This window comes from Salmo salar, chromosome ssa11 (genome assembly GCF_905237065.1).
Source record: "Salmo salar chromosome ssa11, Ssal_v3.1, whole genome shotgun sequence".
Classification (NCBI taxonomy): domain Eukaryota; kingdom Metazoa; phylum Chordata; class Actinopteri; order Salmoniformes; family Salmonidae; genus Salmo; species Salmo salar.
In genome coordinates, this window is record NC_059452.1 from 21043478 (window position 1) to 21065579 (window position 22102).

Consider the following 22102-nt stretch of genomic DNA (forward strand, 5'->3'; position numbering starts at 1 on the left):
CTCTAAATCCCCTGAAATCTCCAAGCTCAGTGGGACAACAAGTAAACATCATTACAGCACTAAACTCGATCTTCGCAAGGCATGGGTTGCCCGATGTTTTGTGCTTCCACAAATGTCAGAGTTCTTTACCAGCTGGGAGTTTAAACATGTCACGTTGAGCCCTAGATTTCCACAGTTAAACGGCCAAGCTGAGAGAGCAGTTCAGACTGAAGAACCTGTTGGAAAAAAGCATGAGACAGCAACACACCCCTGGATGGAGTACGTCTCTCACTTGCATAACTACTAATGGGAAGAAGGCTGAAGACAAAGATTTCGACATCAAATATATTGTTAAAGCAAGGACTCTATCTAGTGAGAGAAAGAACTCCAGGTTTTCAGTGAATTTATGTACATCACGAGGCTCAATTGAATCCTGCGGTGCAGGAAAATTCTCTGTGACAAGACTGATCAAATTAAGATATACTAGTAGTTGAAATTATTTTTTGCACCCTGTGTTATGCTGACCTCTGACCAGTCCACAGCATTATTTACACTAAAAACAAATGGTTCTATATAGTGCATAATAAGGGTTATTTGGCTTGTAGCCATAGCGGATCCCTTTTTGGTGCCATGTAGAACCTTTTTTTGAAGGTTCTATAAACCATGCTCCTAAGGCTCTAAATGGAATCTGTAAGGTTCTATAAAGAACCCTTTCCTACAGTTCTATAAATAACAATTAATAAAAGGTTCTATATAGCACCAAAAAAATGGTTCCACTATGGCTACAACCCTTTTTGGGGCTAAAAATAACCTTTATGGTTCTTTATAGATTCTTTATGAAGAATGGTTCTATAAATCCTTAATCGCAAAGGTTCTTTGTAGATCCTTTTGAAGACCCATACAGGTTTGTTTTTAATTTTGGTTAGGGATCGCTGAGGAGAGACTTGAGAACCACTGACTTAAGTCAACTGTTCTTAATTGACAGAAGTGAGTCTCAAGACACAGTCACTGGTCATAGTCGTATACAGTATAGTGGCATAACACAACAGGTTAGATCAACTGGAATGACACTCACTCATGTTTGCACAAAAAGAGCTGTGAGGAAACCACACCTCAAAATATTTGAATGAGCCGCCACCCCTAGATTCTAATTATCACTAAAAGACCAAAACACCCTTTTGTGAACTGAAAGAACCATTGAAAGGCTGAAACGGTTCTTTGAGTTATGGTTCAACATAGAACCATCACCCTTCCCAAATAACCCTTGAGGAAACCTCTTTTCTTAGTGTACAAGTTAATCTGCAGGCTACCTGGAGAAACACAATTATTGACAAATGTGTTGGCTATGGGCCGTGCCATGTCGGGTGTAAAAAAATATATATATCTGCCGTTGTGCCCTTGAAAACCTGCTCTCCAAACATTTTGCTCAGTGGCTGACCCTGTGCCTCTCAACATGAGCCAAGCTTTCCCAGTGTTCAGGAGTGATGTACACTACTGGTCAAAAGTGTTAGAACACCTACTCATTCAAGGGTTTCTCTTTTTTCTACATTGTAGAATAATAGTGAAGACAACACTATGAAATAACACATATGGAATCATGTAGTAACCAAAAAAGTGTTAAACAAATCAAAATATATTATAGAATTGAGATTCTTCAAATAGCCACCCTATGCCTTGACAGCTTTGCACACACTTGGCATTCTCTCAACTAGCTTCTTGAGGTAGTCACCTGGAATGCATTTCAATTAACAGGTGTGCCTTGTTAAAAGTTAATTAGTGGAATTTCTTTCCTTCTAAATGCGTTTGAGCCAATCAGTTGTGTTATGACAAGGTACGGGTGGCACGGTCTAAGGCACTGCATCTCAGTGCAAGAGGTGACACTACAGTCCCTGGTTCGAATCCAGGCTGAATCACATCCGGCCGTGATTGGGAGTCCCATTGGGCGGCGCATAATTGGCCCAGCGTCGTCCGGGGTAAGTTGTCATTGTAAATAAGAATTTGTTCTTAACTGACTTGCCTAGTTAAATAAAAGGTTAAATATATATATTTTTTAAAGGGACTGGTATATAGTTGATAGACCTATTTGGTAAAAACAATTTTAAAAACATCTTCAAGTGCAGCTGCAAAAACCATCAAGCGCTATGATGAAACTGGCTCTCATGAGGACCGCCCACAGGAAAGGAAGACCCAGAGTTACCTCTGCTGCAGAGGATAAGTTAATTAGAGTTACCAGCCTCAGAAATTGCAGGTCAAATAAATGCTTCACAGAGTTCAAGTAACAGACACATCTCAACATCAACTGGAGACTGAAATCAGGCCTTCATGGTCAAATTGCTGCAAAGAAACCACTACTAAAGGACACCAATAAGAAGAGACTTGCTTGGGCCAAGAAACACAAGCAATGGACATTAGACCGGTGGAAATTTGTCCTTTGGTCTGGAGTACAAATTGGAGATGTTTGGTTCCAACCGCCGTGTCCTTGTGAGACACGGTGTGGGTGAACGGATGATCTCTGCATGTGTATTTCCCACCGTAAAGCATGGAGGTGGTGGTGTTATGGTGTCGGGGTGCTTTGCTGGTGACACTGTGATATATTTAGAATTGAAGGCACACTTAACCAGCATGGCTACCACAGCATTCCGCAATGATACGCCATCCCATCTGATTTGGGCTTAGTGGGACTATCATTTGTTTTTCAACAGGACAATGATCCAACACACCTCCAGGCTGTGTAAGGGATATTTTACCAAGTGATGAGTGCTGCATCAGATAACCTGGCCTCCACAATCCCCCCGACCTCAACCAAATTGAGATGGTTTGGGATGAGTCAGACCGCAGAGTGAAGGAAAAGCAGCCAACACGTGCTCAGCAAAGGGTGGCTATTTGAAGAATCTCAAATATTAATTATATTTTGATTTGTTACACTTTTTTGGTTACTACATGATTCCATGTGTTATTTCATAGTTGTGATGTCTATTATTCTACAATGTAGAAAATAGTAAAGAAAAACCCTTGAATGAGTAGGTGATCTAAAACTTGACTGGTAGTGTAGTTCTACTTTATACACATGCAGGCAGACACAGACACACTAATTTGCATGCATTATTAGAAAACAGAAACCAAATCTCTGCTTAACTTGAAGTCTCCATGAATTTGCATTTGAAAACATAGATGGGTTGAAATAAACTCCAAACGGGTTAGACTTAGGCTACCTAGAAACCTGTGACAACTGAACAGAAACATCCAGATGCAAGACGTAGCAGATACAAACACCAATGGAAAGACCTGAGTTTGAGGATCAATACCTCACCAGGACAGTTATGTGAGAGACAATGTGGGTGCGTGTCGGACATGTTTTCCTCCTCACTTGGACTGTGCTGAATGTCAGAGTTCAAAGCTCAGATGGTGCAGATGAAGTGCTCTCTGCTTAACAGAATTACAGCTACAAAACACTATTACACCTGTACAGTCCACACCACCATAACAGCCATGCAACATGTACACTGTTTTACCGATGAGACCTTCCAGCTCTTATTTCTAAAATATTTCACAATAAATGATTGCGTCCCTTTGCGCTGCGCTATCATTACCAATACTGTATTAATTGCCCTACTACAATACTGTAGAACTGTGCTTATACAGTATAGTCCTGTTTACATCTGACTGCTTTTCAGACAAATAAAATGCTTGTTCAGTGGTGCTTTGAAACCATCTCAAGGTTTCAAGTCAGCACTTAAAAAAAAAAGAAAATCGTAGTTTACGCTTGCAGAGAGAAGAAAAAGCCATAGCTGACGTGCTTCCAAGGTGGCATATTCCAATTGTGTGAAAAGGATATGATTGTATCAAAACATGTTTCTTTTGTTTACATCTAGAGGACAATTGTAACTGCTACCACATACACCGCCACAAAGTTGATCTAGTAAAGGTACTATGAGTTCCATAACAGAAGAACAGACAAAAGGATGACAGAAAATAACATACAATGGGAAATGGTAGGTTCATATTGTGAGCCATATCCTCCATGCAACTGCACAATTATACCTCTGGGACAGGATATTTGCACACACACATATATACACTGCTCCAAAAAAAAGGGAACACTAAAATAACACATCCTAGAGCTGAATGAATGAAATAATCTTATTAAATACTTTTTTCTTTACATAGTTGAATGTGCTAACAACAAAATCACACACAAATAATCAATGGAAATCCAATTTATCAACCCATGGAGGTCTGGATTTGGAGTCACACTCAAAATGAAAGTGGAAAACCACACTACAGGCTGATCCAACTTTGATGTAATGTCCTTAAAACAAGTCAAAATGAGGCTCAGTAGTGTGTGTGGCCTCCACGTGCCTGTATGACCTCCCTACAACGCCTGGGCATGCTCCTGATGAGGTGGCGGATGGTCTCCTGAGGGATCTCCTCCCAGACCTGGACTAAAGCATCCGCCAACTCCTGGACAGTCTGTGGTGCAATGTGGCGTTGATGGATGGAGCGAGACATGATGTCCCAGATGTGCTCAATTGGATTCAGGTCTGGGAAACGGGCGGGCCAGTCCATAGCATCAATGCCTTCCTCTTGCAGGAACTGCTGACACACTCCAGCCACATGAGGTCTAGCATTGTCTTGCATTAGGAGGAACCCAGGGCCAACCGCACCAGAATATGGTCTCACAAGGGGTCTGAGGATCTCATCTCGGTACCTAATGGCAGTCAGGCTATCTCTGGCGAGCACATGGAGGGCTCGCCAGAGAACCCTTTTGACTGTACATACAGTATATCAGACGTACATACTGTACGCAACCTTCCAATACATATCAGCACCAAACAACTCCAACCAAATCCAACGACCCACGGATATCAATATAAACTTCCTCTCAATTATATACTATATCAAGAACATATCTCAACACAGCATTCATCTGTACATCTCAAACAAAGCACATAGTACATTTACAATTACTCACTGTTCATTAAGAATCTCAAATATTTGTGTGTAAGCAATATACAGACCTATGCATCTGAATAGGAGATGGAGTTGTCACTGGTAAAGTAAGTGCATTAGTGTACATGGAAGTATCAGTATGAGGCTGTTGATGCATCTGTCCCTAGATCTCATTCAGCATCGCAGAGATTTTGAACCCTGAACTACAGGTAAACCCGCCCCCTGACATCCTCTCAGGGCTAAAGCGTAGACATGCCCCTGACATCCTCTCAGGGCTAAAGCGTAGACATGCCCCTGACATCCTCTCAGGGCTAAAGCGTAGACATGCCCCTGACATCCTCTCAGGGCTAAAGCGTAGACATGCCCCTGACATCCTCTCAGGGCTAAAGCGTAGACATGCCCCTGACATCCTCTCAGGGCTAAAGCGTAGACATGCCCCTGACATCCTCTCAGGGCTAAAGCGTAGACATGCCCCTGACATCCTCTCAGGGCTAAAGCGTAGACATGCCCCTGACATGGTTAAGTTCATCTTCTCTGCGTCTAAAACCCCACCAACAAATTGGGTGAGTTACCATGCACTCCCAAGTTGCACATCACATGGCTAAAACATCTCAAACTTTTGTCAGGAATAATGTCTGTGTGTAGACTGTAGAGGGACAACTTGGTAAGATTCTCTTTGGTATTGAAGTTGAGAACATAACCATCTCTCATCTGTCAACACCATTCAACATGGCCTTCAAACACAAATCTGAACTACAGGTAGTTACCGTCAAAATCAACTTACCAGTGGTAAGATTTAAACAAGCTGCTTACACTGTCATTTTCTTTTCTTCAGTAAAAGGAGAATACAACGTGTGTCCACCTCAACCAGAGTCATAAATATGAACTGCATATGTTCCAACTAATTGGCAATTTTGTATCAAATCAATATATGGGCTAATGCTTCGATAGAGCATGATATAAAGCAGAATGACTTATTCAAGAATGGCTCGGTTGAGCCGTTGTATATGAATGTCTGTTTCTTATTGTTGGAGGTGAATGGGTCACTGATGGCTGCCACACCCTGAGGCTCACTAACCAGAACATCTGCAGCTGTGACCACCACTCCTTTTTTGCCCTCATGGTGAGATGATTCTACTTTCCAGATTATATCTTACAGTTTTCGATTTCCTTTCCTGACATCTATTCATGGGCAACATTTGCATATCTCCAGAGTCAAAAAGTCCATAGTACCATGACGCCCTGAGAGGAATAGTCAATGCATTGAGATTGTGTTCCAATATCCATACTCGCTTCTTGTTTAGTACGCACGGTCAAAATAATATACAAATGGTATGCAGATAGTCTTAGGGTACTCACATCTTTATAAAATGCTATGTGCAGCATGATCCCTGATGTGAAACTGAGTGAGGTCCATGCCAGGACGCTGAGCGTGCTCACCTGTGTGGGCAGAACCATCCTCTGTGTTCTTCTGCACCGTCACCTTACTGACACACTGCGTCCAGCATTCGTGAGTGACACCCGTCAAGCAAACACACACATTTTAAATACTTTAATTGAACCCACCAATCACATTACAGTCGAGAAGGATTCAAACATTTCATAGGTCATGGATATATGGACACAGAAAACACATTCTTCTCCATACAGCTAAGCTGCCCATGACTGCTGACACAGAGCAGTACCTCGCTAGCTGCTTTGCCTTTGTCCTACGCAGGTCTGCAATCTGAAGGCCACGTACTGTCAGCCTATGTACATGACCGAGGCTCCAAAATATCAGCACTTCAAGTCAAAAGAGCAACTGTATACAAGAAAATATCAAATCGGCCTCCTCTGACAAGAGAATGTTTGTGCATAAGCACTGATGGTGGTACTGTCTGTCTCACCTCACTAGCTATCAGGTTAATGAGGCGGTCATGTCTAGCTATGTATAAGTCCTTGTATGAATGGCAAACAACCAAACACACTAGCTCTCTCTTTTTCAGATGGAAATCTACTGATCATGCCATGCTGATCCATCTCCAGTTGGTGGCATCTCTGCTGTTACTCAACCTGCTGCTGTTGAGCAGTGTGGGTTTTGCCTTTGTGGGCTCTGCATCTATGGCCCCTGGCCTGTGTCCTGCCGTGGCCGCCCTGCTGCACTACTTCACCTGGATGGGCCTGGAGGCTCTGCATCTGTACAGGCTGCTGGTCCTGGTCTACAACACCTACATGAGACGCTACCTGCTGAAGCCGAGCCTGCTGGGCTGGGGTAAGAACAGCTGTTTCAGAACAGATACCACAGTTAAACAGTCAACAACAATTAACATGTACAGACCAACAGTAAACTGAAAATCCAAAGCCTCAATCTGTCTCCTCTCAGGCGTTCCTGCTTTGGTTGTATCCACAGTTGCCGCTGTCAGTACAGATTTCTATGGGCTGAATGACAGAATGTGAGTTTATTAACAAAACACATCATATTGGTGCATTGCATACCAGCCCCAAAGAGGACTTTCTCCCTCTGATACACAGGTGCTACATCAAAGACTGATGTGCAGCACGGCTCTGATGTGGCTTACCTGTTAGTGGTCCTGCTCTTCAACAGCACTATCTTCGTCCTCACAACGATGCTCAAGCTGCGCTCTGTCACGTCGCTGCAGGAGAAGAGGCGGAGCCGCAACATCACCTGCAGCGTTCTGGGGCTGACCTGCATCTTGGGTCTCACCTGGGGGCTGGGCTTCTTCTCCATTGGCTACACCAACTACGTCATCCTCTACATCTTCAACTCACTTAAGGGTAAACTCTCATCCTTATCGGAGAGAGCCAACGGCATACTTTATTTTCTATTTTTCCTTTCTATAAGAGTGCGAAAACAAGCAAGTAACATAGGGGTGAAAGATATCCCGTACATACAGTCTAAATAATGCTTATTCAGGAACATTGCAATTTTACATTAACACTGCAGATAGCAATAATGTACTGCTGAGCTCCAGACAGGTATGGCTGTTCTACACAGTATATTTCTTTCTGAACATTCAGCAATGTTGCGCTCTCCGGATACACCTCTGCTCTGCTAGTTTATGACACTGCTTCCTGTTTTCCACAGGGTTCTTCCTGTGGATCTGTGTTAAGAGACTGCGGGGGGCAGAGCCGAGTTCCATGACAGCTGGACAGAGCTCAAGCACCCACATTCTCTCTGATGGAAGCGAGGTCTGGCCCTCTTCTGGAAGAACGAGGCAGTCAGTGCCTCAAGAGGGAGCAATTGCTGCAAATACATCCAAGTTCTGACCAAAAGCTCAATGATATTAATGGAAATTACTAATGGAAATGAAGTACCGTGAAAGAACTGTTTGCGTCGGTCCCATACAGCACATCACATTGTTAAGTAAATAATGTTGAAGCAGATAATCACTAAGAAAGAACGTGTTGTACTCCCTATCGTTTAATTTCTACCTGTTAAAATGAGATTTACTGTTTTTTTATGCCATGATGCATGCACCTTTCACCTAAAGCCTTCTATTATTATTTTCCTGGGATGGAAAGGGGCGTTGGATTAGGGTCGGGGTTGGGACTGTTCCCAGAGATGAAACGAAAGTATGAATTGTGTACAATCATTACTTTAATTCCGTAATACATATACAGTACCAGTCAACTTGACACCAAGTTTATTTGTACTATTTTCCACATTGTAGAATAATAGTGAAGACATCAAAACTGTTAAATAACACATACGGAATAATTTAGTAAGTAAAAACGCTTCAAACAAATCAAAATATACACTGCTCAAAAAAATAAAGGGAACACTTAAACAATACAATGTAACTCCAAATCAATCACATTTCTGTGAAATCAAACTGTCCACTTAGGAAGCAACACTGATTGACAATAAATTTCACATGCTGTTGTGCAAATGGAATAGACAACAGGTGGAAATTATAGGCAATTAGCAAGACACTCCCAATAAAGGTGTGGTTCTGCAGGTGGGGACCACAGACCACTTCTCAGTTCCTATGCTTCCTGGCTGATGTTTTGGTCACTTTTGAATGCTGGCGGTGCTTTCACTCTAGTGGTAGCATGAAACGGAGTCTACAACCCACACAAGTGGCTCAGGTAGCGCGGCTCATCCAGGATGGCACATCAATGCGAGCTGTGGCAAGAAGGTTTGCTGTGTCTGTCAGCATAGTGTCCAGAGCATGGAGGCGCTACCAGGAGACAGGCCAGTACACCAGGAGACGTGGAGGAGGCTGTAGGAGGGCAACAACCCAGCAGCAGGACCGCTACCTCCGCCTTTGTGCAAGGAGGAGCAGGAGAAGCACTGCCAGAGCCCTGCAAAATGACCTCCAGCAGGCCACAAATGTGCATGTGTCTGCTCAAACGGTCAGAAACAGACTCCATGAGGGTGGTATGAGGGCCCGACGTCCACAGGTGGGGGTTGTGCTTACAGCCCAACACCGTGCAGGACGTTTGGCATTTGCCAGAGAACACCAAGATTGGCAAATTCGCCACTGGCGCCCTGTGCTCTTCACAGATGAAAGCAGGTTCACACTGAGCACATGTGACAGACGTGACAGAGTCTGGAGACGCCGTGGAGAACGTTCTGCTGCCCGCAACGTCCTCCAGCATGACCAGTTTGGCGGTGGGTCAGTCATGGTGTGGGGTGGCATTTCTTTGGGGGGCCGCACAGCCCTCCATGTGCTCGCCAGAGGTAGCCTGACTGCCATTAGGTACCGAGATGAGATCCTCAGACCCCTTGTGAGACCATATGCTGGTGCGGTTGGCCCTGGGTTCCTCCTAATGGAAGACAATGCTAGACCTCATGTGGCTGGAGTGTGTCAGCAGTTCCTGCAAGAGGAAGGCATTGATGCTATGGACTGGCCCGCCCGTTCCCCCAGACCTGAATCCAATCGAGCACATCTGGGACATCATGTCTCGCTCCATCCACCAACGCCACGTTGCACCACAGACTGTCCAGGAGTTGGCGGATGCTTTAGTCCAGGTCTGGGAGGAGATCCCTCAGGAGACCATCCGCCACCTCATCAGGAGCATGCCCAGGCGTTGTAGGGAGGTCATACAGGCACGTGGAGGCCACACACACACTACTGAGCCTCATTTTGACTTGTTTTAAGGACATTACATCAAAGTTGGATCAGCCTGTGGTGTGGTTTTCCACTTTCATTTTGAGTGTGACTCCAAATCCAGACCTCCATGGGTTGATAAATTGGATTTCCATTGATTATTTTGTGTGATTTTGTTGTCAGCACATTCAACTATGTAAAGAAAAAAGTATTTAATAAGATGATTTATTTCATTCAGATCTAGGATGTGTTGTTTAAGTGTTCCCTTTATTTTTTTGAGCAGTATATTTTACATTTGAGATTCTTCAAAGTAGCCACCCTTCCCCTTGATGACAGCTTTGCACACTCTTGGCATTTTCTCAACCAGCTTCATGAGGCAATCACCTGGAATGCATTTCAATTAACAGGTGTTCCTTGTTAAAAGTTAATTTGTGGAATTTCTTAACTTCTTAATGTATTTGAGCTAATCAGTTGTGTTGTGACAAGGTAGGGGTGGTATACAGAAGATAGCCCTATTTGGTAAAAGACCAAGCCCATATTCTGTCAAGAACAGCTCAAATAAGCCAAGAGAAGCGACAGTCCATCATTACTTTAAGACATTAAGGTCAGTCAATCCAGAAAATGTCAAAAACGTTGAATGTTTCTTCAAGTGCAGTAGCAAAACCAATCAAGCGCTATGATGAAACTGGCTCTCACGAGGACCGCCACAGGAAAGGAAGACCCAGAGTTACCTCTGCTGCAGAGGATAAGGTCATTAGAGTTACCGGCCTCAGAAATAGCAGCCCAAACAAATGCTTCACAGAGTTCAAGTAACAGACATCTCAACATCGACTGTGTGAATCAGGCTTTCCTGGTCGAATTGCTGCAAAGAAAACACTACTGAAGGACACCAATAAGAAGAAGAGACTTGCTTGGGTGAAGAAAACATGCAATGGACATTAGACCGGTGGAAATCTGTCCTTTGGTCTGATGAGTCCGAATTAGATTTTTGGTTCCAACTGCCGTGTCTTTGTGAGCTGAAGAGTAGGTGAACGGATGATCTCTGCATGTGTAGTTCCCACAGTGAAGCGGAGGTGGTTTGATGGTGCTTTCTGGTGACACTGTTGATGATTTATTTAGAATTCAAGGCACACAACCAGCATGGCTACCACAGCATTCCGCAGCGATACGCCATCCCATCTGGTTTGCACTTAGTGGGACTATCATTTGTTTTTCAACAGGACAATGTAACAAAACACCTTCAGGCTGTGTTAGGGCTATTAGACCAAGGAGAGTGATGAGTGCTGCATCAGATCACCCGACCTCAACCCAATTGAGATGGTTTGGGATGAGTTGCACTGCAGAGTGAAGGAAAAGCAGCCAACAAGTGCTCAGTATATGTGGGAACTCCTTCAAGACTGTTGGAAAAGCATTCCAGGTGAAGCTGGTTGAGAGAATGCCAAGAGTGTGTAAAGCTGTCATCGAGGCAAAGGGTGGCTACTTTGAAGAATCTCAAATATATTTTTATTTGTTTGACACTTTTTTTGTTACTACATCATTCCATGTGTTATTTCATAGTTTTACATTTACGTCATTTAGCAGACGCTCTTATCCAGAGACTTAGGTCTTCACTATTCTTCTACAATGTAGAAAATAGTAAAAATAAAGAAAAACCCTTGAATGAGTAGGTGTAGCCTAACTTTTGACTGGTACTGTATAAAAAAGTTTTTTAAACAAAATATGTTATACTCCTAACTCAAATGTGTCACTTTGTTCTATAGTACAATGATTTAATGGTAGGTGGTCTTCTGCACGAAGACTTTATATACTCCTGAACTAAAAACTCCACAACTTAATGACATGGTACAGGTTTATTTTCATAAAAAAAAGTTTAAAGTATTTACATCACTAAGCCCCCTCCAGAGTGCATTCACCCACCATCTCCCTCCTTTTAGAGAGGTGTTTAAGTTAGAGTCTGAATGCATGGTGATGGGATAGATGGTCAACTTCTGAACATTACAATATCGTCCTGTTGGCTTACTGAAACATCCCCTAACCAAGAACCTCTTCCCTCATAGTCACCTCCTGTTCCTGTACCACGTCCCCCTGAAATAAACCAGTGGTTCGGTCCACTGTCTGCACCGGACTCCTCTCTTGCCCAGACTCCCTTCGTAAGCACTCCAGCTCCTCTCTCTCCCTTTGCATCCTTTCCTTCTCCATCTGCAACTCCACTCGCTCTCTCTGTAGGTCTTCCCTCTCCCTCTGCAGGCAGCGGGCCTCCTGCTCTTGGCTTCTCCTCAGGGTCTCCAGGGCCTCCTTCTCTGCAGATGCCTCTCTGGTGTTGGCCCGACGTAGTGTCTCCAGGAGCTCCCTCTGCTGCTCCAGCGCCCGTGCCTCCTGCTGCTGAGCCCTCCTCAAGGCCTCCGTCAGCTCACGCTCCCGCTCCAAGACACGCACCTCCCCCTCGCATGCTCCCATCATATCAAATGCATCTACAGAATGAGAGAAAGAGAGCGGAGACAGGAAAGACAGCATGAAATCAAGAGCTCAGGTTCTCTAATTTCATAAATGAACACACGTATGAGCATCAGTTCTTCGAATAGAGAATAATACAGTATTTTGGGATCAATTTGAGCAACACCGATATTCACATATATCAGATCTACCTGGAAATTTCCATGGGCTTTGTTTCAGTGCAACCTCTCCAATTCTCCTTGACAGGTTGGTGTGTTTGGGGCCTGAGTCGCCATCTCTGGACAATGTTTTCTGGACACCGCTGGTCTTCTGTTTCTTGATGTGACACTCCAGGCGAGCAAAGGCCTCTGGATGTCTCTTGGAGAGGTGTCGCAGCAGGTTGCTGGTGCTGCTCTGGTGCTGGATCTTCTCATTGCAGATCAGACAAAGCGCGCGGTTCTGCTCCTCCAACCGCTCGTAGTGCGTCCACACGGAGCTCCACTTCCGGCCGGATGGTGTGGCCCCTGCACTGCCCTGGCCCACAATCCCAGCCCCGCTGTCTCGGACCACAGCATGATCCTCTGCTGCCTTCAGGATGCCATTGATGGCGCTTGCGATGTCTGCGTCACTCACCGAGGCTGCCTGCTCTGGGGGCTGCTCCTCTAGTGCTACCTCCACTGAAACACAAACAGACCAGAAAAAAATAAAATAAAAATGTATACAAAAAAATAAGTTACTCCACTGAGGACTGTCTGACTTAACCATTCACCTAAAATGTGTTGCTAGCTAACGTATCTTACAGCTACACTACAAATGTATGTGGACATCCCTTCAAATGAGTGGATTCAGCTATTTCCGCCACACCCATTGCTGACAGGTGTATAAAATCGAACACACCGCCATGCAATCTCCATAGACAAACATTTCAGTAAGGCCATTCTACTGCCAGAGCTCAGTGACTTTCAACGTGGCACCGTCATAGGATGCAACAAGTCAATTCGTCAAATTTCTGCCCCGGTCAACTGTAAGCGCTGTTATTGTGAAGTGGAAACGTTTATGTGCAACAACGGCTCAGCCACGAAGTGGTAGGCCACACAAGCTCACAGAACGGGCCTGCCGAGTGGTGAAGCCCATAGCTCATAAAAATCATCTGTCCTAGATTGCATCACTCACTACCGAGTTCCAAACTGCCTCTGGAAGCAACGTCAGTACAACAACTGTTTGTTGGGAGCTTCATGACATGGGTTTCCATGGCCTAAGACCACCATGCGCGATGCCAAGCGTCGGCTGGAATGGTGTAAGCTCACCGCCATTTGACTCTGGAGCAGTGGAAACACATTCTCTGGACTGATGAACCACACTTAACCATCTGGCAGTCCGACGTACTAATATTGGTTTGGCGGATTCCAGGAGAACGCTACCTGCCCCAATGCATAGTGCCAACTGTACAGTTTGGTGGAGGAGGAATAATGGTCTGGGGCTGTTTTTTTTTTTTATTGGTCGGGCTAGGCCCCTTACTTCCAGTGAAGGGAAATCTTAACGCTACAGCATTCAATGACATTCTAGACGATTCTGTGCTTCCAACTTTGTGGCAACAGTTTGGGGAAGGCCCTTTCCTGTTTCAGCATGAATGCCCACGTGCACAAAACGAGGTCCATACAGAAATGGTTTGTTGAGATCGTATGGAAGAACTTGACTGGACTGCAGAGCCCTGACCTCAACCCCATTGAATTAAAATGCCAACTGCGAGCAAATCCTAGTCGTCCAATGCTTGTGGCTGAATGGAAGCAAGTCCCCGCAGCAATTTTCCAACATCTAGTGGAAAGCCTTCTCAGAAGAGTGGAGGTTGTTACAGCAGAAAAGGGGGGACCAACTAGATATTAATGCCCATGATTTTGGAATGAGATGTTTGACGAGCAGGTGTCCATATACTTTTGGTCATGTAGTGTGTTTTACATATGGTGCCTTCAGAAAGTTCACACCCATTGACTTTTTCAAAATGTTGAGTTGCAGCCTGAATTTAAATTATAGTAAAAAAAATAAAAATAATTGTCACTGGCCTACACACAATACCCCATAATGTTAAAGTGGAATATGTTTTTACAAATGTTCACAAATAAAAAAAATGAACAGCTGAAATGTCCTGAGTCAATAAGTATTCAACCCCTCTGTTATGACAAGCCTAAATAAGTTAACGAATGAAAATGTGCTCAACAAGTCACATAATAAACAGTATTATTGCAGCTTTAACATGATTTTTGAATGACGACCTCACACACAGACTATTGTAAGGTCCTTCAGTGGAGCTGTGAATTTCAAACAGATTCAACCACAAAAGACCAGGGACGTTTTCCAATGCCTCGCAAAGAAGGGCACCTATTGGTAGAAGGGTAAAAATAAAAAAAGCAGACACTGAATATCCCTTTGACCATGGTGAAGTTATTAATTTCACTTTGAATGGTGTCCCAATACACCCAGTCACTACATAGATATAGGGGTCCTTCCTAACTCATTTGCCGGGGAGGAAGGTAACTACTGAGGGATTTCACCATAAGGTCAAAGGTGACTTTAAAACAGTTAAGAGTTTAATGGCTGTGATGGGAGGAAACTGAGGATCTACATCGTAGTTACTCCACAATACTAACCTAATTGACAGAGGGGAAAAGGAAGCCTGTACAGAATAAAACTATTCCAAAGCATGCATTCTGTTTGCAATAAGGCACTAAATTAATACTGCTAAAAAATGTGGAAAAGCTTTCAACTTTTTGTCCTGAATATAAAGTTATGTTTGCGGCAATTCCAATACATTACTGAGTACAACTCAATATTTTCAAGCATAGTGGTAGCTGCATCATGTTTTGGGTAGGCTTGTAATCGTTAAGGACTGGGGAGTTTCATGATAAAAAAAACAAAAACAGAATGGCTCTAAGTAAATACAAAATCCTAGAGGAAATCCTGGTTCAGTGTGCTTTCCACAAGACACTGGGAGATTAATTCACATTTCAACAGGACAATAACATTAAACCCAAGGCCAAATCGACACTGGAATAGCATACCAAGACAGTGAATGTTCTAGAGTGGCCGAGTTAAGAGTCGACTTAAATCTACCCGAAACTGTATGGCAAGACCTGGTTGTCTAGCAATGATCAACAACCAATTTGACAGACCTTGAAGAAATGTGAAAATAATAAAAATGGGCAAATATAGCACAATCGAGGTGTGGAAAGCTCTTAGAGATTTACCCAGAAAGACTCACAGCTGTAATTTCTTCCAAAGGTGCTTCTGTAAAGTCGTGAATCAAGGGTGTGAATACTTATGTAAATCAGATATCACATTTTTTTATTTTCTATAACTGGTCAAAAATGTCTAAAAACATGTTATCACGTTGTCATTATGGGGTATTGTGTGTAGATGGGTGAGATGTATATATTTTTAAAACCATTTTGAATTCAGGCTGTAAAAGAAAAAGTGGAATAAGTCAAGGTGTATGAATACTTTCTGAAGCGACTGTAGCTACCTAGCTCCAGAGATGGGACCAAGTCATTATTATTCAAGTCACAAGGTCCGAGTCTCAAGTTGAACGGGTCGAGTCAAGTCCAAGTTAAGTTGTTTTATATACACACACACACACACCTTTATTTAACTATGCAAGTCAGTTAAGAACAAATTCTTATTTACAATGATGGCAGCTAACCCACTGTTCCTAGGCCTTGTTCAGGGGCAGAATGACAGATTTTTACCTTGTCAGCTCAGGGATTCAATCTCGCAACCTTCCGGTTACTAGTCCAACGCTCTAACCACTAGGCTACCTTCCTCCATATTTATATATAGCCTACATGCAATGACTTGTTCAACTTCACACCTAGGGGGAAAAAAAACGGTTCTTCGGCTGTCCCCATAAGAGAACCCTTTTGGGTTCCACATAAAACCCTCTGTTGAAACAGTTTTACATGGAGGCTTCTGCCTGGAACCAGAAATGGTTCTTCAGGGTTCTCCTATGGGGACAGTCGAACAACCCTTTTAGGTATGAGATGGCATCTTTTTTTCTAAAGAGTGTACAAATATGTATTTATTGGGAGGCACCAGACAGCCCTTTGCATTGCTTTGTCAACAACACATTTTGGTTATGTAATAGATCTTTTTTATATTTTTTGATCCATAAGTAAATCATCAATTTCAACATACCAAAAGACCAGTAGGCTTATGGTAGTAATTGTTGCTTGACGCCCATTGCCGATGAAGGTAATATTCTTGATCACCAAACAATTTTTGGTGCTGCATATTTATTTATGGCAATCCTCTCCCTACAATTTGAAGTTTGCGATGCACCCGATCCTATACTTGTAGGCCTACTGCAAATCAGCACTCTTTGCTAGCTAAGTGATTATCAAAACTTTTGATCCGCGACCCCCAAAATGGAGTGGTTCAACACTTGCAACCCACGCGTACGCACTGCGCAAATGTAGTCTGTCATTACAATTAGAGGTCAACCGATTATGATTTTTCAACACCGATACCTATTATTGGAGGACCAAAAACCGCCGATACCGATTAATCGGCCATTTAAAAATAAAAAAAATTGTCATATTTAAAAATTTAAATATTTAACATTACAACAATACTGAATGAACACTTATTTTAACTTAATATAATACATCAATAAAATCAATGTAGCCTCAAATAAATAATGAAACATGTTCAATTTGGTTTAAATAATGCAAAAACAAAGTGTTGGAGAAGAAAGTAAAATTGCAGTATGTGCCATGTAAGAAAACTAACGTTTAAGTTCCTTGCTCAGAACATGAGAACATATGAAAGCTGGTGGTTCCTTTTAACATGAGTCTTCAATATTCCCAGGTAAGAAGTTTTAGGTTGTAGTTATTATAGGACTATTTCTCTCTATACCATTTGTATTTCATATACCTTTTGACTATTGGATGTTCTTATAGGCACTTTAGTATTGCCAGTGTAACAGTATAGCTTCCGTCCATCTCCTCGCTCGAACCAGGAACACATCGACAACAGCCACCCTCGAAGCAGCGTTACCCATGCAGAGCAAGGGGAACAACTACTCCAAGTCTCAGAGCGAGTGACGTTTGAAACGCTATTAGCACGAAAGTGCTGTTTGAATGAATGCTTACGAGCCTGCTGGTGCCTACCACCGCTCAATCAGACTGCTCTATCAAATCATAGACTTAATTATAATAAACACACAGAAATACAAGCCTTAGGTCATTAATATGGTCGAATCCGGAAACTATCATCTCGAAAACAAAACGTTTTTTCTTTCAGTGAAATACGGAACTGTTCCGTATTTTATCTAACGGGTGGCATCCATAAGGCTAAATATTCCTGTTACATTGCACAACCTTCAATGTTATGTCATAATTACGTAAAATTCTGTCAAATTAGTTCGCAACGAGCCGGGCGACCCAAACTGTTGCATATACCCTGACTCTGTTGCAAGAGGTGACATTTTCCAGAGTTAAAATAAATTAATGTAAGCAGGCAATATTAACTAAATATGCAGGTTTAAAAATATATACTTCTGTGTATTGATTTTAAGAAAAACATTGATGTTTATGGTAGGTACACGTTGGAGCAATGACAGTCCTTTTTCGCGAATGCGCACCGCATCGATTATATGCAACGCAGGACAGGCTAGATAAACTAGTAATATCATCAACCATGTGTAGTTAACGAGTCAGTTATGATTGATTGATTGTTTTTTAAGATAAGTTTAATACTAGCTAGCAACTTACCTTGGCTTCTTACTGCATTCGCGTAACAAGCAGGCTCCTCGTGGAGTGCAATGTAAAGCAGGTGGTTAGAGCGTTGGACTAGTTAACCGTAAGGTTGCAAGATTGAATCCCCGAGCTGACAAGGTAAAAATCTGTCGTTCTGCCCCTGAACAAGCCAGTTAACCCACCGTTCCTAGGCCGTCATTGAAAATAAGAATGTGTTCTTAACTGACTTGCCTAGTTAAATAAAATGTGTAAAATATATATATAAATTAATAAATCGGCAAATCGGTGTCCAAAAATACCGATTGTTATGAAAACTTGAAATCGGCCCCAATTAAATTGGCCATTCCGATTAATCGGTCGACCTCTAATTACAATCATAAACAGTGATGCATTCTCGAAGCGCAAGATCCAGAAATAAACTGCGTTATACACCTGCATTTTGGCTAAAAGTCATTTATGTTATCAGTCAATATCAACTTGCGATATCATGTCACATTGTTACTTCTCTGGAGTCCAGAGCAAGCAGGATCATATGGCCTACCTGCATGCAGTGGAGGTTGCAGGTTTGGATGGAAAAATGATCGTCTGTAGCATTTCCCTTCCTCACAAATACCGTAATTAAATTCACCTGAATATGTTGCATCTGAATCCCATTAGCATTTGAGATAGAGTCATGTTACCGCCATCATTAGATATATAGCCAATACCCACCACTGAGGTAGGCCTGTATGAAATTATAACCCACCCAAACTAGGCGCATTTGACAATTACTATTGAAATCACCAGGTTACCCATTGGTCTGGCAAAGATGCATCCTTAGATTGCTCAACTGTATTTTATATGGATAATATTAACATAGGTAGGCTACTCTCGATTTTGCGAGGCAAAACCAGAGAATATTAAACAAGCGCTTTCTGGACACTAATCTGGATATTTTTGTGCGCCCGCATTTGCGGACAATGCTGATGACTGGTCATTGGTCTGCAATCAAGACGCGCCACTTGGTTCTGAAGCACAGATAAGATGTTTTTGAGAGAAGAACTTGGGGCAGGCCTATGTTAGTGGCCAGATAGATTAAGCAATGATAATATAAAATGATAATATAAAATACAAATGGTAGGCTATGTAGCCTAATAAAATATGTATGAAAAAATATATTTTTCCCCATTCTGTTTCACACTCTTGACCCCCCCAAAACGTTTTCACCACGCTAGCGCTCACAGACCTGTGTTGATTGACAGTTTGCATTTCACTAGCCAATCTGCTTTTTTGCAAGTGAGATACTGTCTCTGGCTGCGTGGAGAGTAATCCACGTTGACTCTCTGCCACTGTCACATAATGAGTGAAAAGCGTTACAAAACCTGTCTAAATCATTTCCAGTCATCAGTCTCAAGTCAAAGTTGAGTCCAAAGTTACTTTCCCGCAATTTTCCGGTCAATTGAGCTACTTTGAATATGATGACGCGGGTGAAAAGGCATTTGTCGCGGATTTTAGGGCTACTTCTAAATTGCACCGCGGCCACCAAGGCAATTTTTGAAATATATACAGTATTTTACTGCGACTTGCTGCTGCTGACTATAAAGCAGAAACAGGTAATTTCCCCGAAATTAGATGTTGGCCTTTCAGAGGCTATAGGCTACATGCAACTAGCTCAGCAAACCATGGAAAAGTTGAATTGCAATTACAAACGCAGATTTTAGTCAGTAGCCTATGCCTATTGAAATAAGTATATCTCGCAAATAGGTCATTTATAACGGTTTGTAGCCTTAACATCTGGCACATAATGAAGGCACAATTACCAGAAAATAGACTAACATTCTTTTTTTGAAATTCATCCAAGTATTTCTTGCACAGAGATTCAGATCCTCTGTCCAACTTTCATCACTGAAATTCTCCTGTCGGATTTATCTATATAGCTTTGCACATGCATAACTACATGGTTTGAGCCCTGAATGCTGATTGGTTGAAAGCCATGGGAATTAAAAAAAAAAAAAGGACATAGCAATCAGGTTCCTCAGGGGTTTGTGGTATATGGCCAATATACCATGGCTAAGGACTATGTCCAAAGAACAGCACTTAGCCATATACCACTCCTCCTAGGGCCTTATTGTTTAATCATAGCAGTCAAAACTATTTAAAATCGATATCCATTGATATAAAATAATCTGGAGTTTAATAAAGGCGATTTATATTTTCTCTTTTTACATTCTTAAACTTGCAAAATTCGGTTTCCCATTAAAATAATTATTCATGCTTCTTAACCTACGTTGATATTCCTTAATTCGCTCGATAAAGTTATGGAAAAGGTTTTCATGGATAAATGAGGCAACTCCTCTGACGCTGCAAAACAACATTTTGGGGATAAATTTCAGGCCTTGTGGGCGCGTTCAGAGGTCATTGAGTTAGACATTTTTACTAAACCTGGCAACGCTGCTTGGCTTGTTTAATAACCTTAAAGTTGTAGACATGCTGCCCCAAAAGTAAGAAGGAATGTTATCACAAATCAATTCGCAGATCAGCATGTTTCTCCACGATCACTACATTGTAACGTTGGGTCAGCAACAGCTGATTCGGGACACAGACAGCACGTTACAAGCTAGCTAACTTTTGGTGGAAGCATTCAGCATTGTGAGTGCAGCATAATATAGCTAGTTGGTAAGCAGCATTCCATTCGTTTATATTTAGTGTGACTGGCTCAGCTAGCATACTAGGTCTTCCCATAGATGTCCAGCCATTGAGCTAACGACTATCCATTTAAAAAGGGCGGCTCGGCAGAAATATTTATATAAACTAATTACATTTTGGCAGCGGTGGCACCGCTGCTAAATTAATATATGGTAAACACTGCCTTTAGGCCATGATCAAAAATAACAAAGCATCTGGGGTCAAAAAGACACACACATTAGGCTGTCAACCAAACTTTGCAACAAGTCTTTCCGCTGTGACCCAAGACTCGTAACACTTGGATATGGGGGACGTTAACATAGCTAGCCCGGCCTATGGTACAAATGTGTGCTAGCTGGTCAAGCATCTGGGGTAGCACAATATAAATATTTTCGACTGAATAACTAAACACCGTCTGTGCATCAAGCGTGGGTTGACGAATTAAAGTATGGTACACTTCACAATCGCAGAACCTGCTATTCGAGTATGATAACGTCTTCACATAATATCAAATCATACCGTCACAGTAGTCTTCGCTGCTAATCATCATTGGTTGACTGTTGTCGTCCGCCGCCACAGACTGCCTATCTTTTGATGCTGCCGCGCTACTATACTCGTTCAGGTGTTTGCTACGCAAATGCCTTAGCATGTTCGTGGTGTGGCCGCAATGAAGGACGGTCTCCAAACACAGCAGACAAGTCACTTTTTTCTCGTCTACTGCTCTGAAAAAAGACCAAACGACACTTCGCTTTCTAGGCGCCATCTTCCCATAAACGTCTCGTCGGTCGTCACTAGTTACCACAGCCTCAATGTCATAAAGCTCGCCTATTTCTAGAATTTATCTTATTAAATTGTGGCTTTAAACCTAACCTTAAGCAAACTGCTAACCTAAAACGAAGACCACATTTTTTTTCATGACTTTGTACGATATAGCCCTTTTAACTTTGTGGTTGTGGTAACTAATAGACGTCTCGTCAGCGACACAAAAAATTACTTCCGGGTCACGAAATTTCTGCAACGTTATGGAAGTCGCAGCGAGTCGACTGCTATAGCCGATGATGTATTTGTGCACATGCGCTTAGCTAGCTAACGTCGCCTACAAGTGTGATCAGGGATTTCTATTGAAAAAAGCAGTTTTAGTTTTATCTTCATTTTGGTGTCACGTGCGGAAAACTGACAGCAATCCTTGCCCAATCGCGTAATAGCACTGCTTATGCTACAAGATGCACAACCAAAATTGCTGACATGTCAGAACATTTTCGGGACATCTGACAG

General features: G+C 42.5%; 1 protein-coding gene across 1 annotated transcript; it reads right to left on the minus strand.

Annotated features, from left to right (window-relative positions):
• Positions 1 to 11818: 11818 nt before the first annotated feature.
• Positions 11819 to 21827, minus strand: LOC106562236 (trichohyalin). Its single transcript, XM_014126978.2, has 3 exons — positions 21347 to 21827; positions 12629 to 13093; positions 11819 to 12454 (listed from the first exon to the last, which is right to left on the minus strand). The coding sequence occupies exons 1-3, from the start codon at positions 21588 to 21590 to the stop codon at positions 12015 to 12017; spliced, it is 1149 nt and encodes a 382-aa protein (XP_013982453.1). The 5' UTR covers positions 21591 to 21827; the 3' UTR covers positions 11819 to 12014.
• Positions 21828 to 22102: the final 275 nt, after the last annotated feature.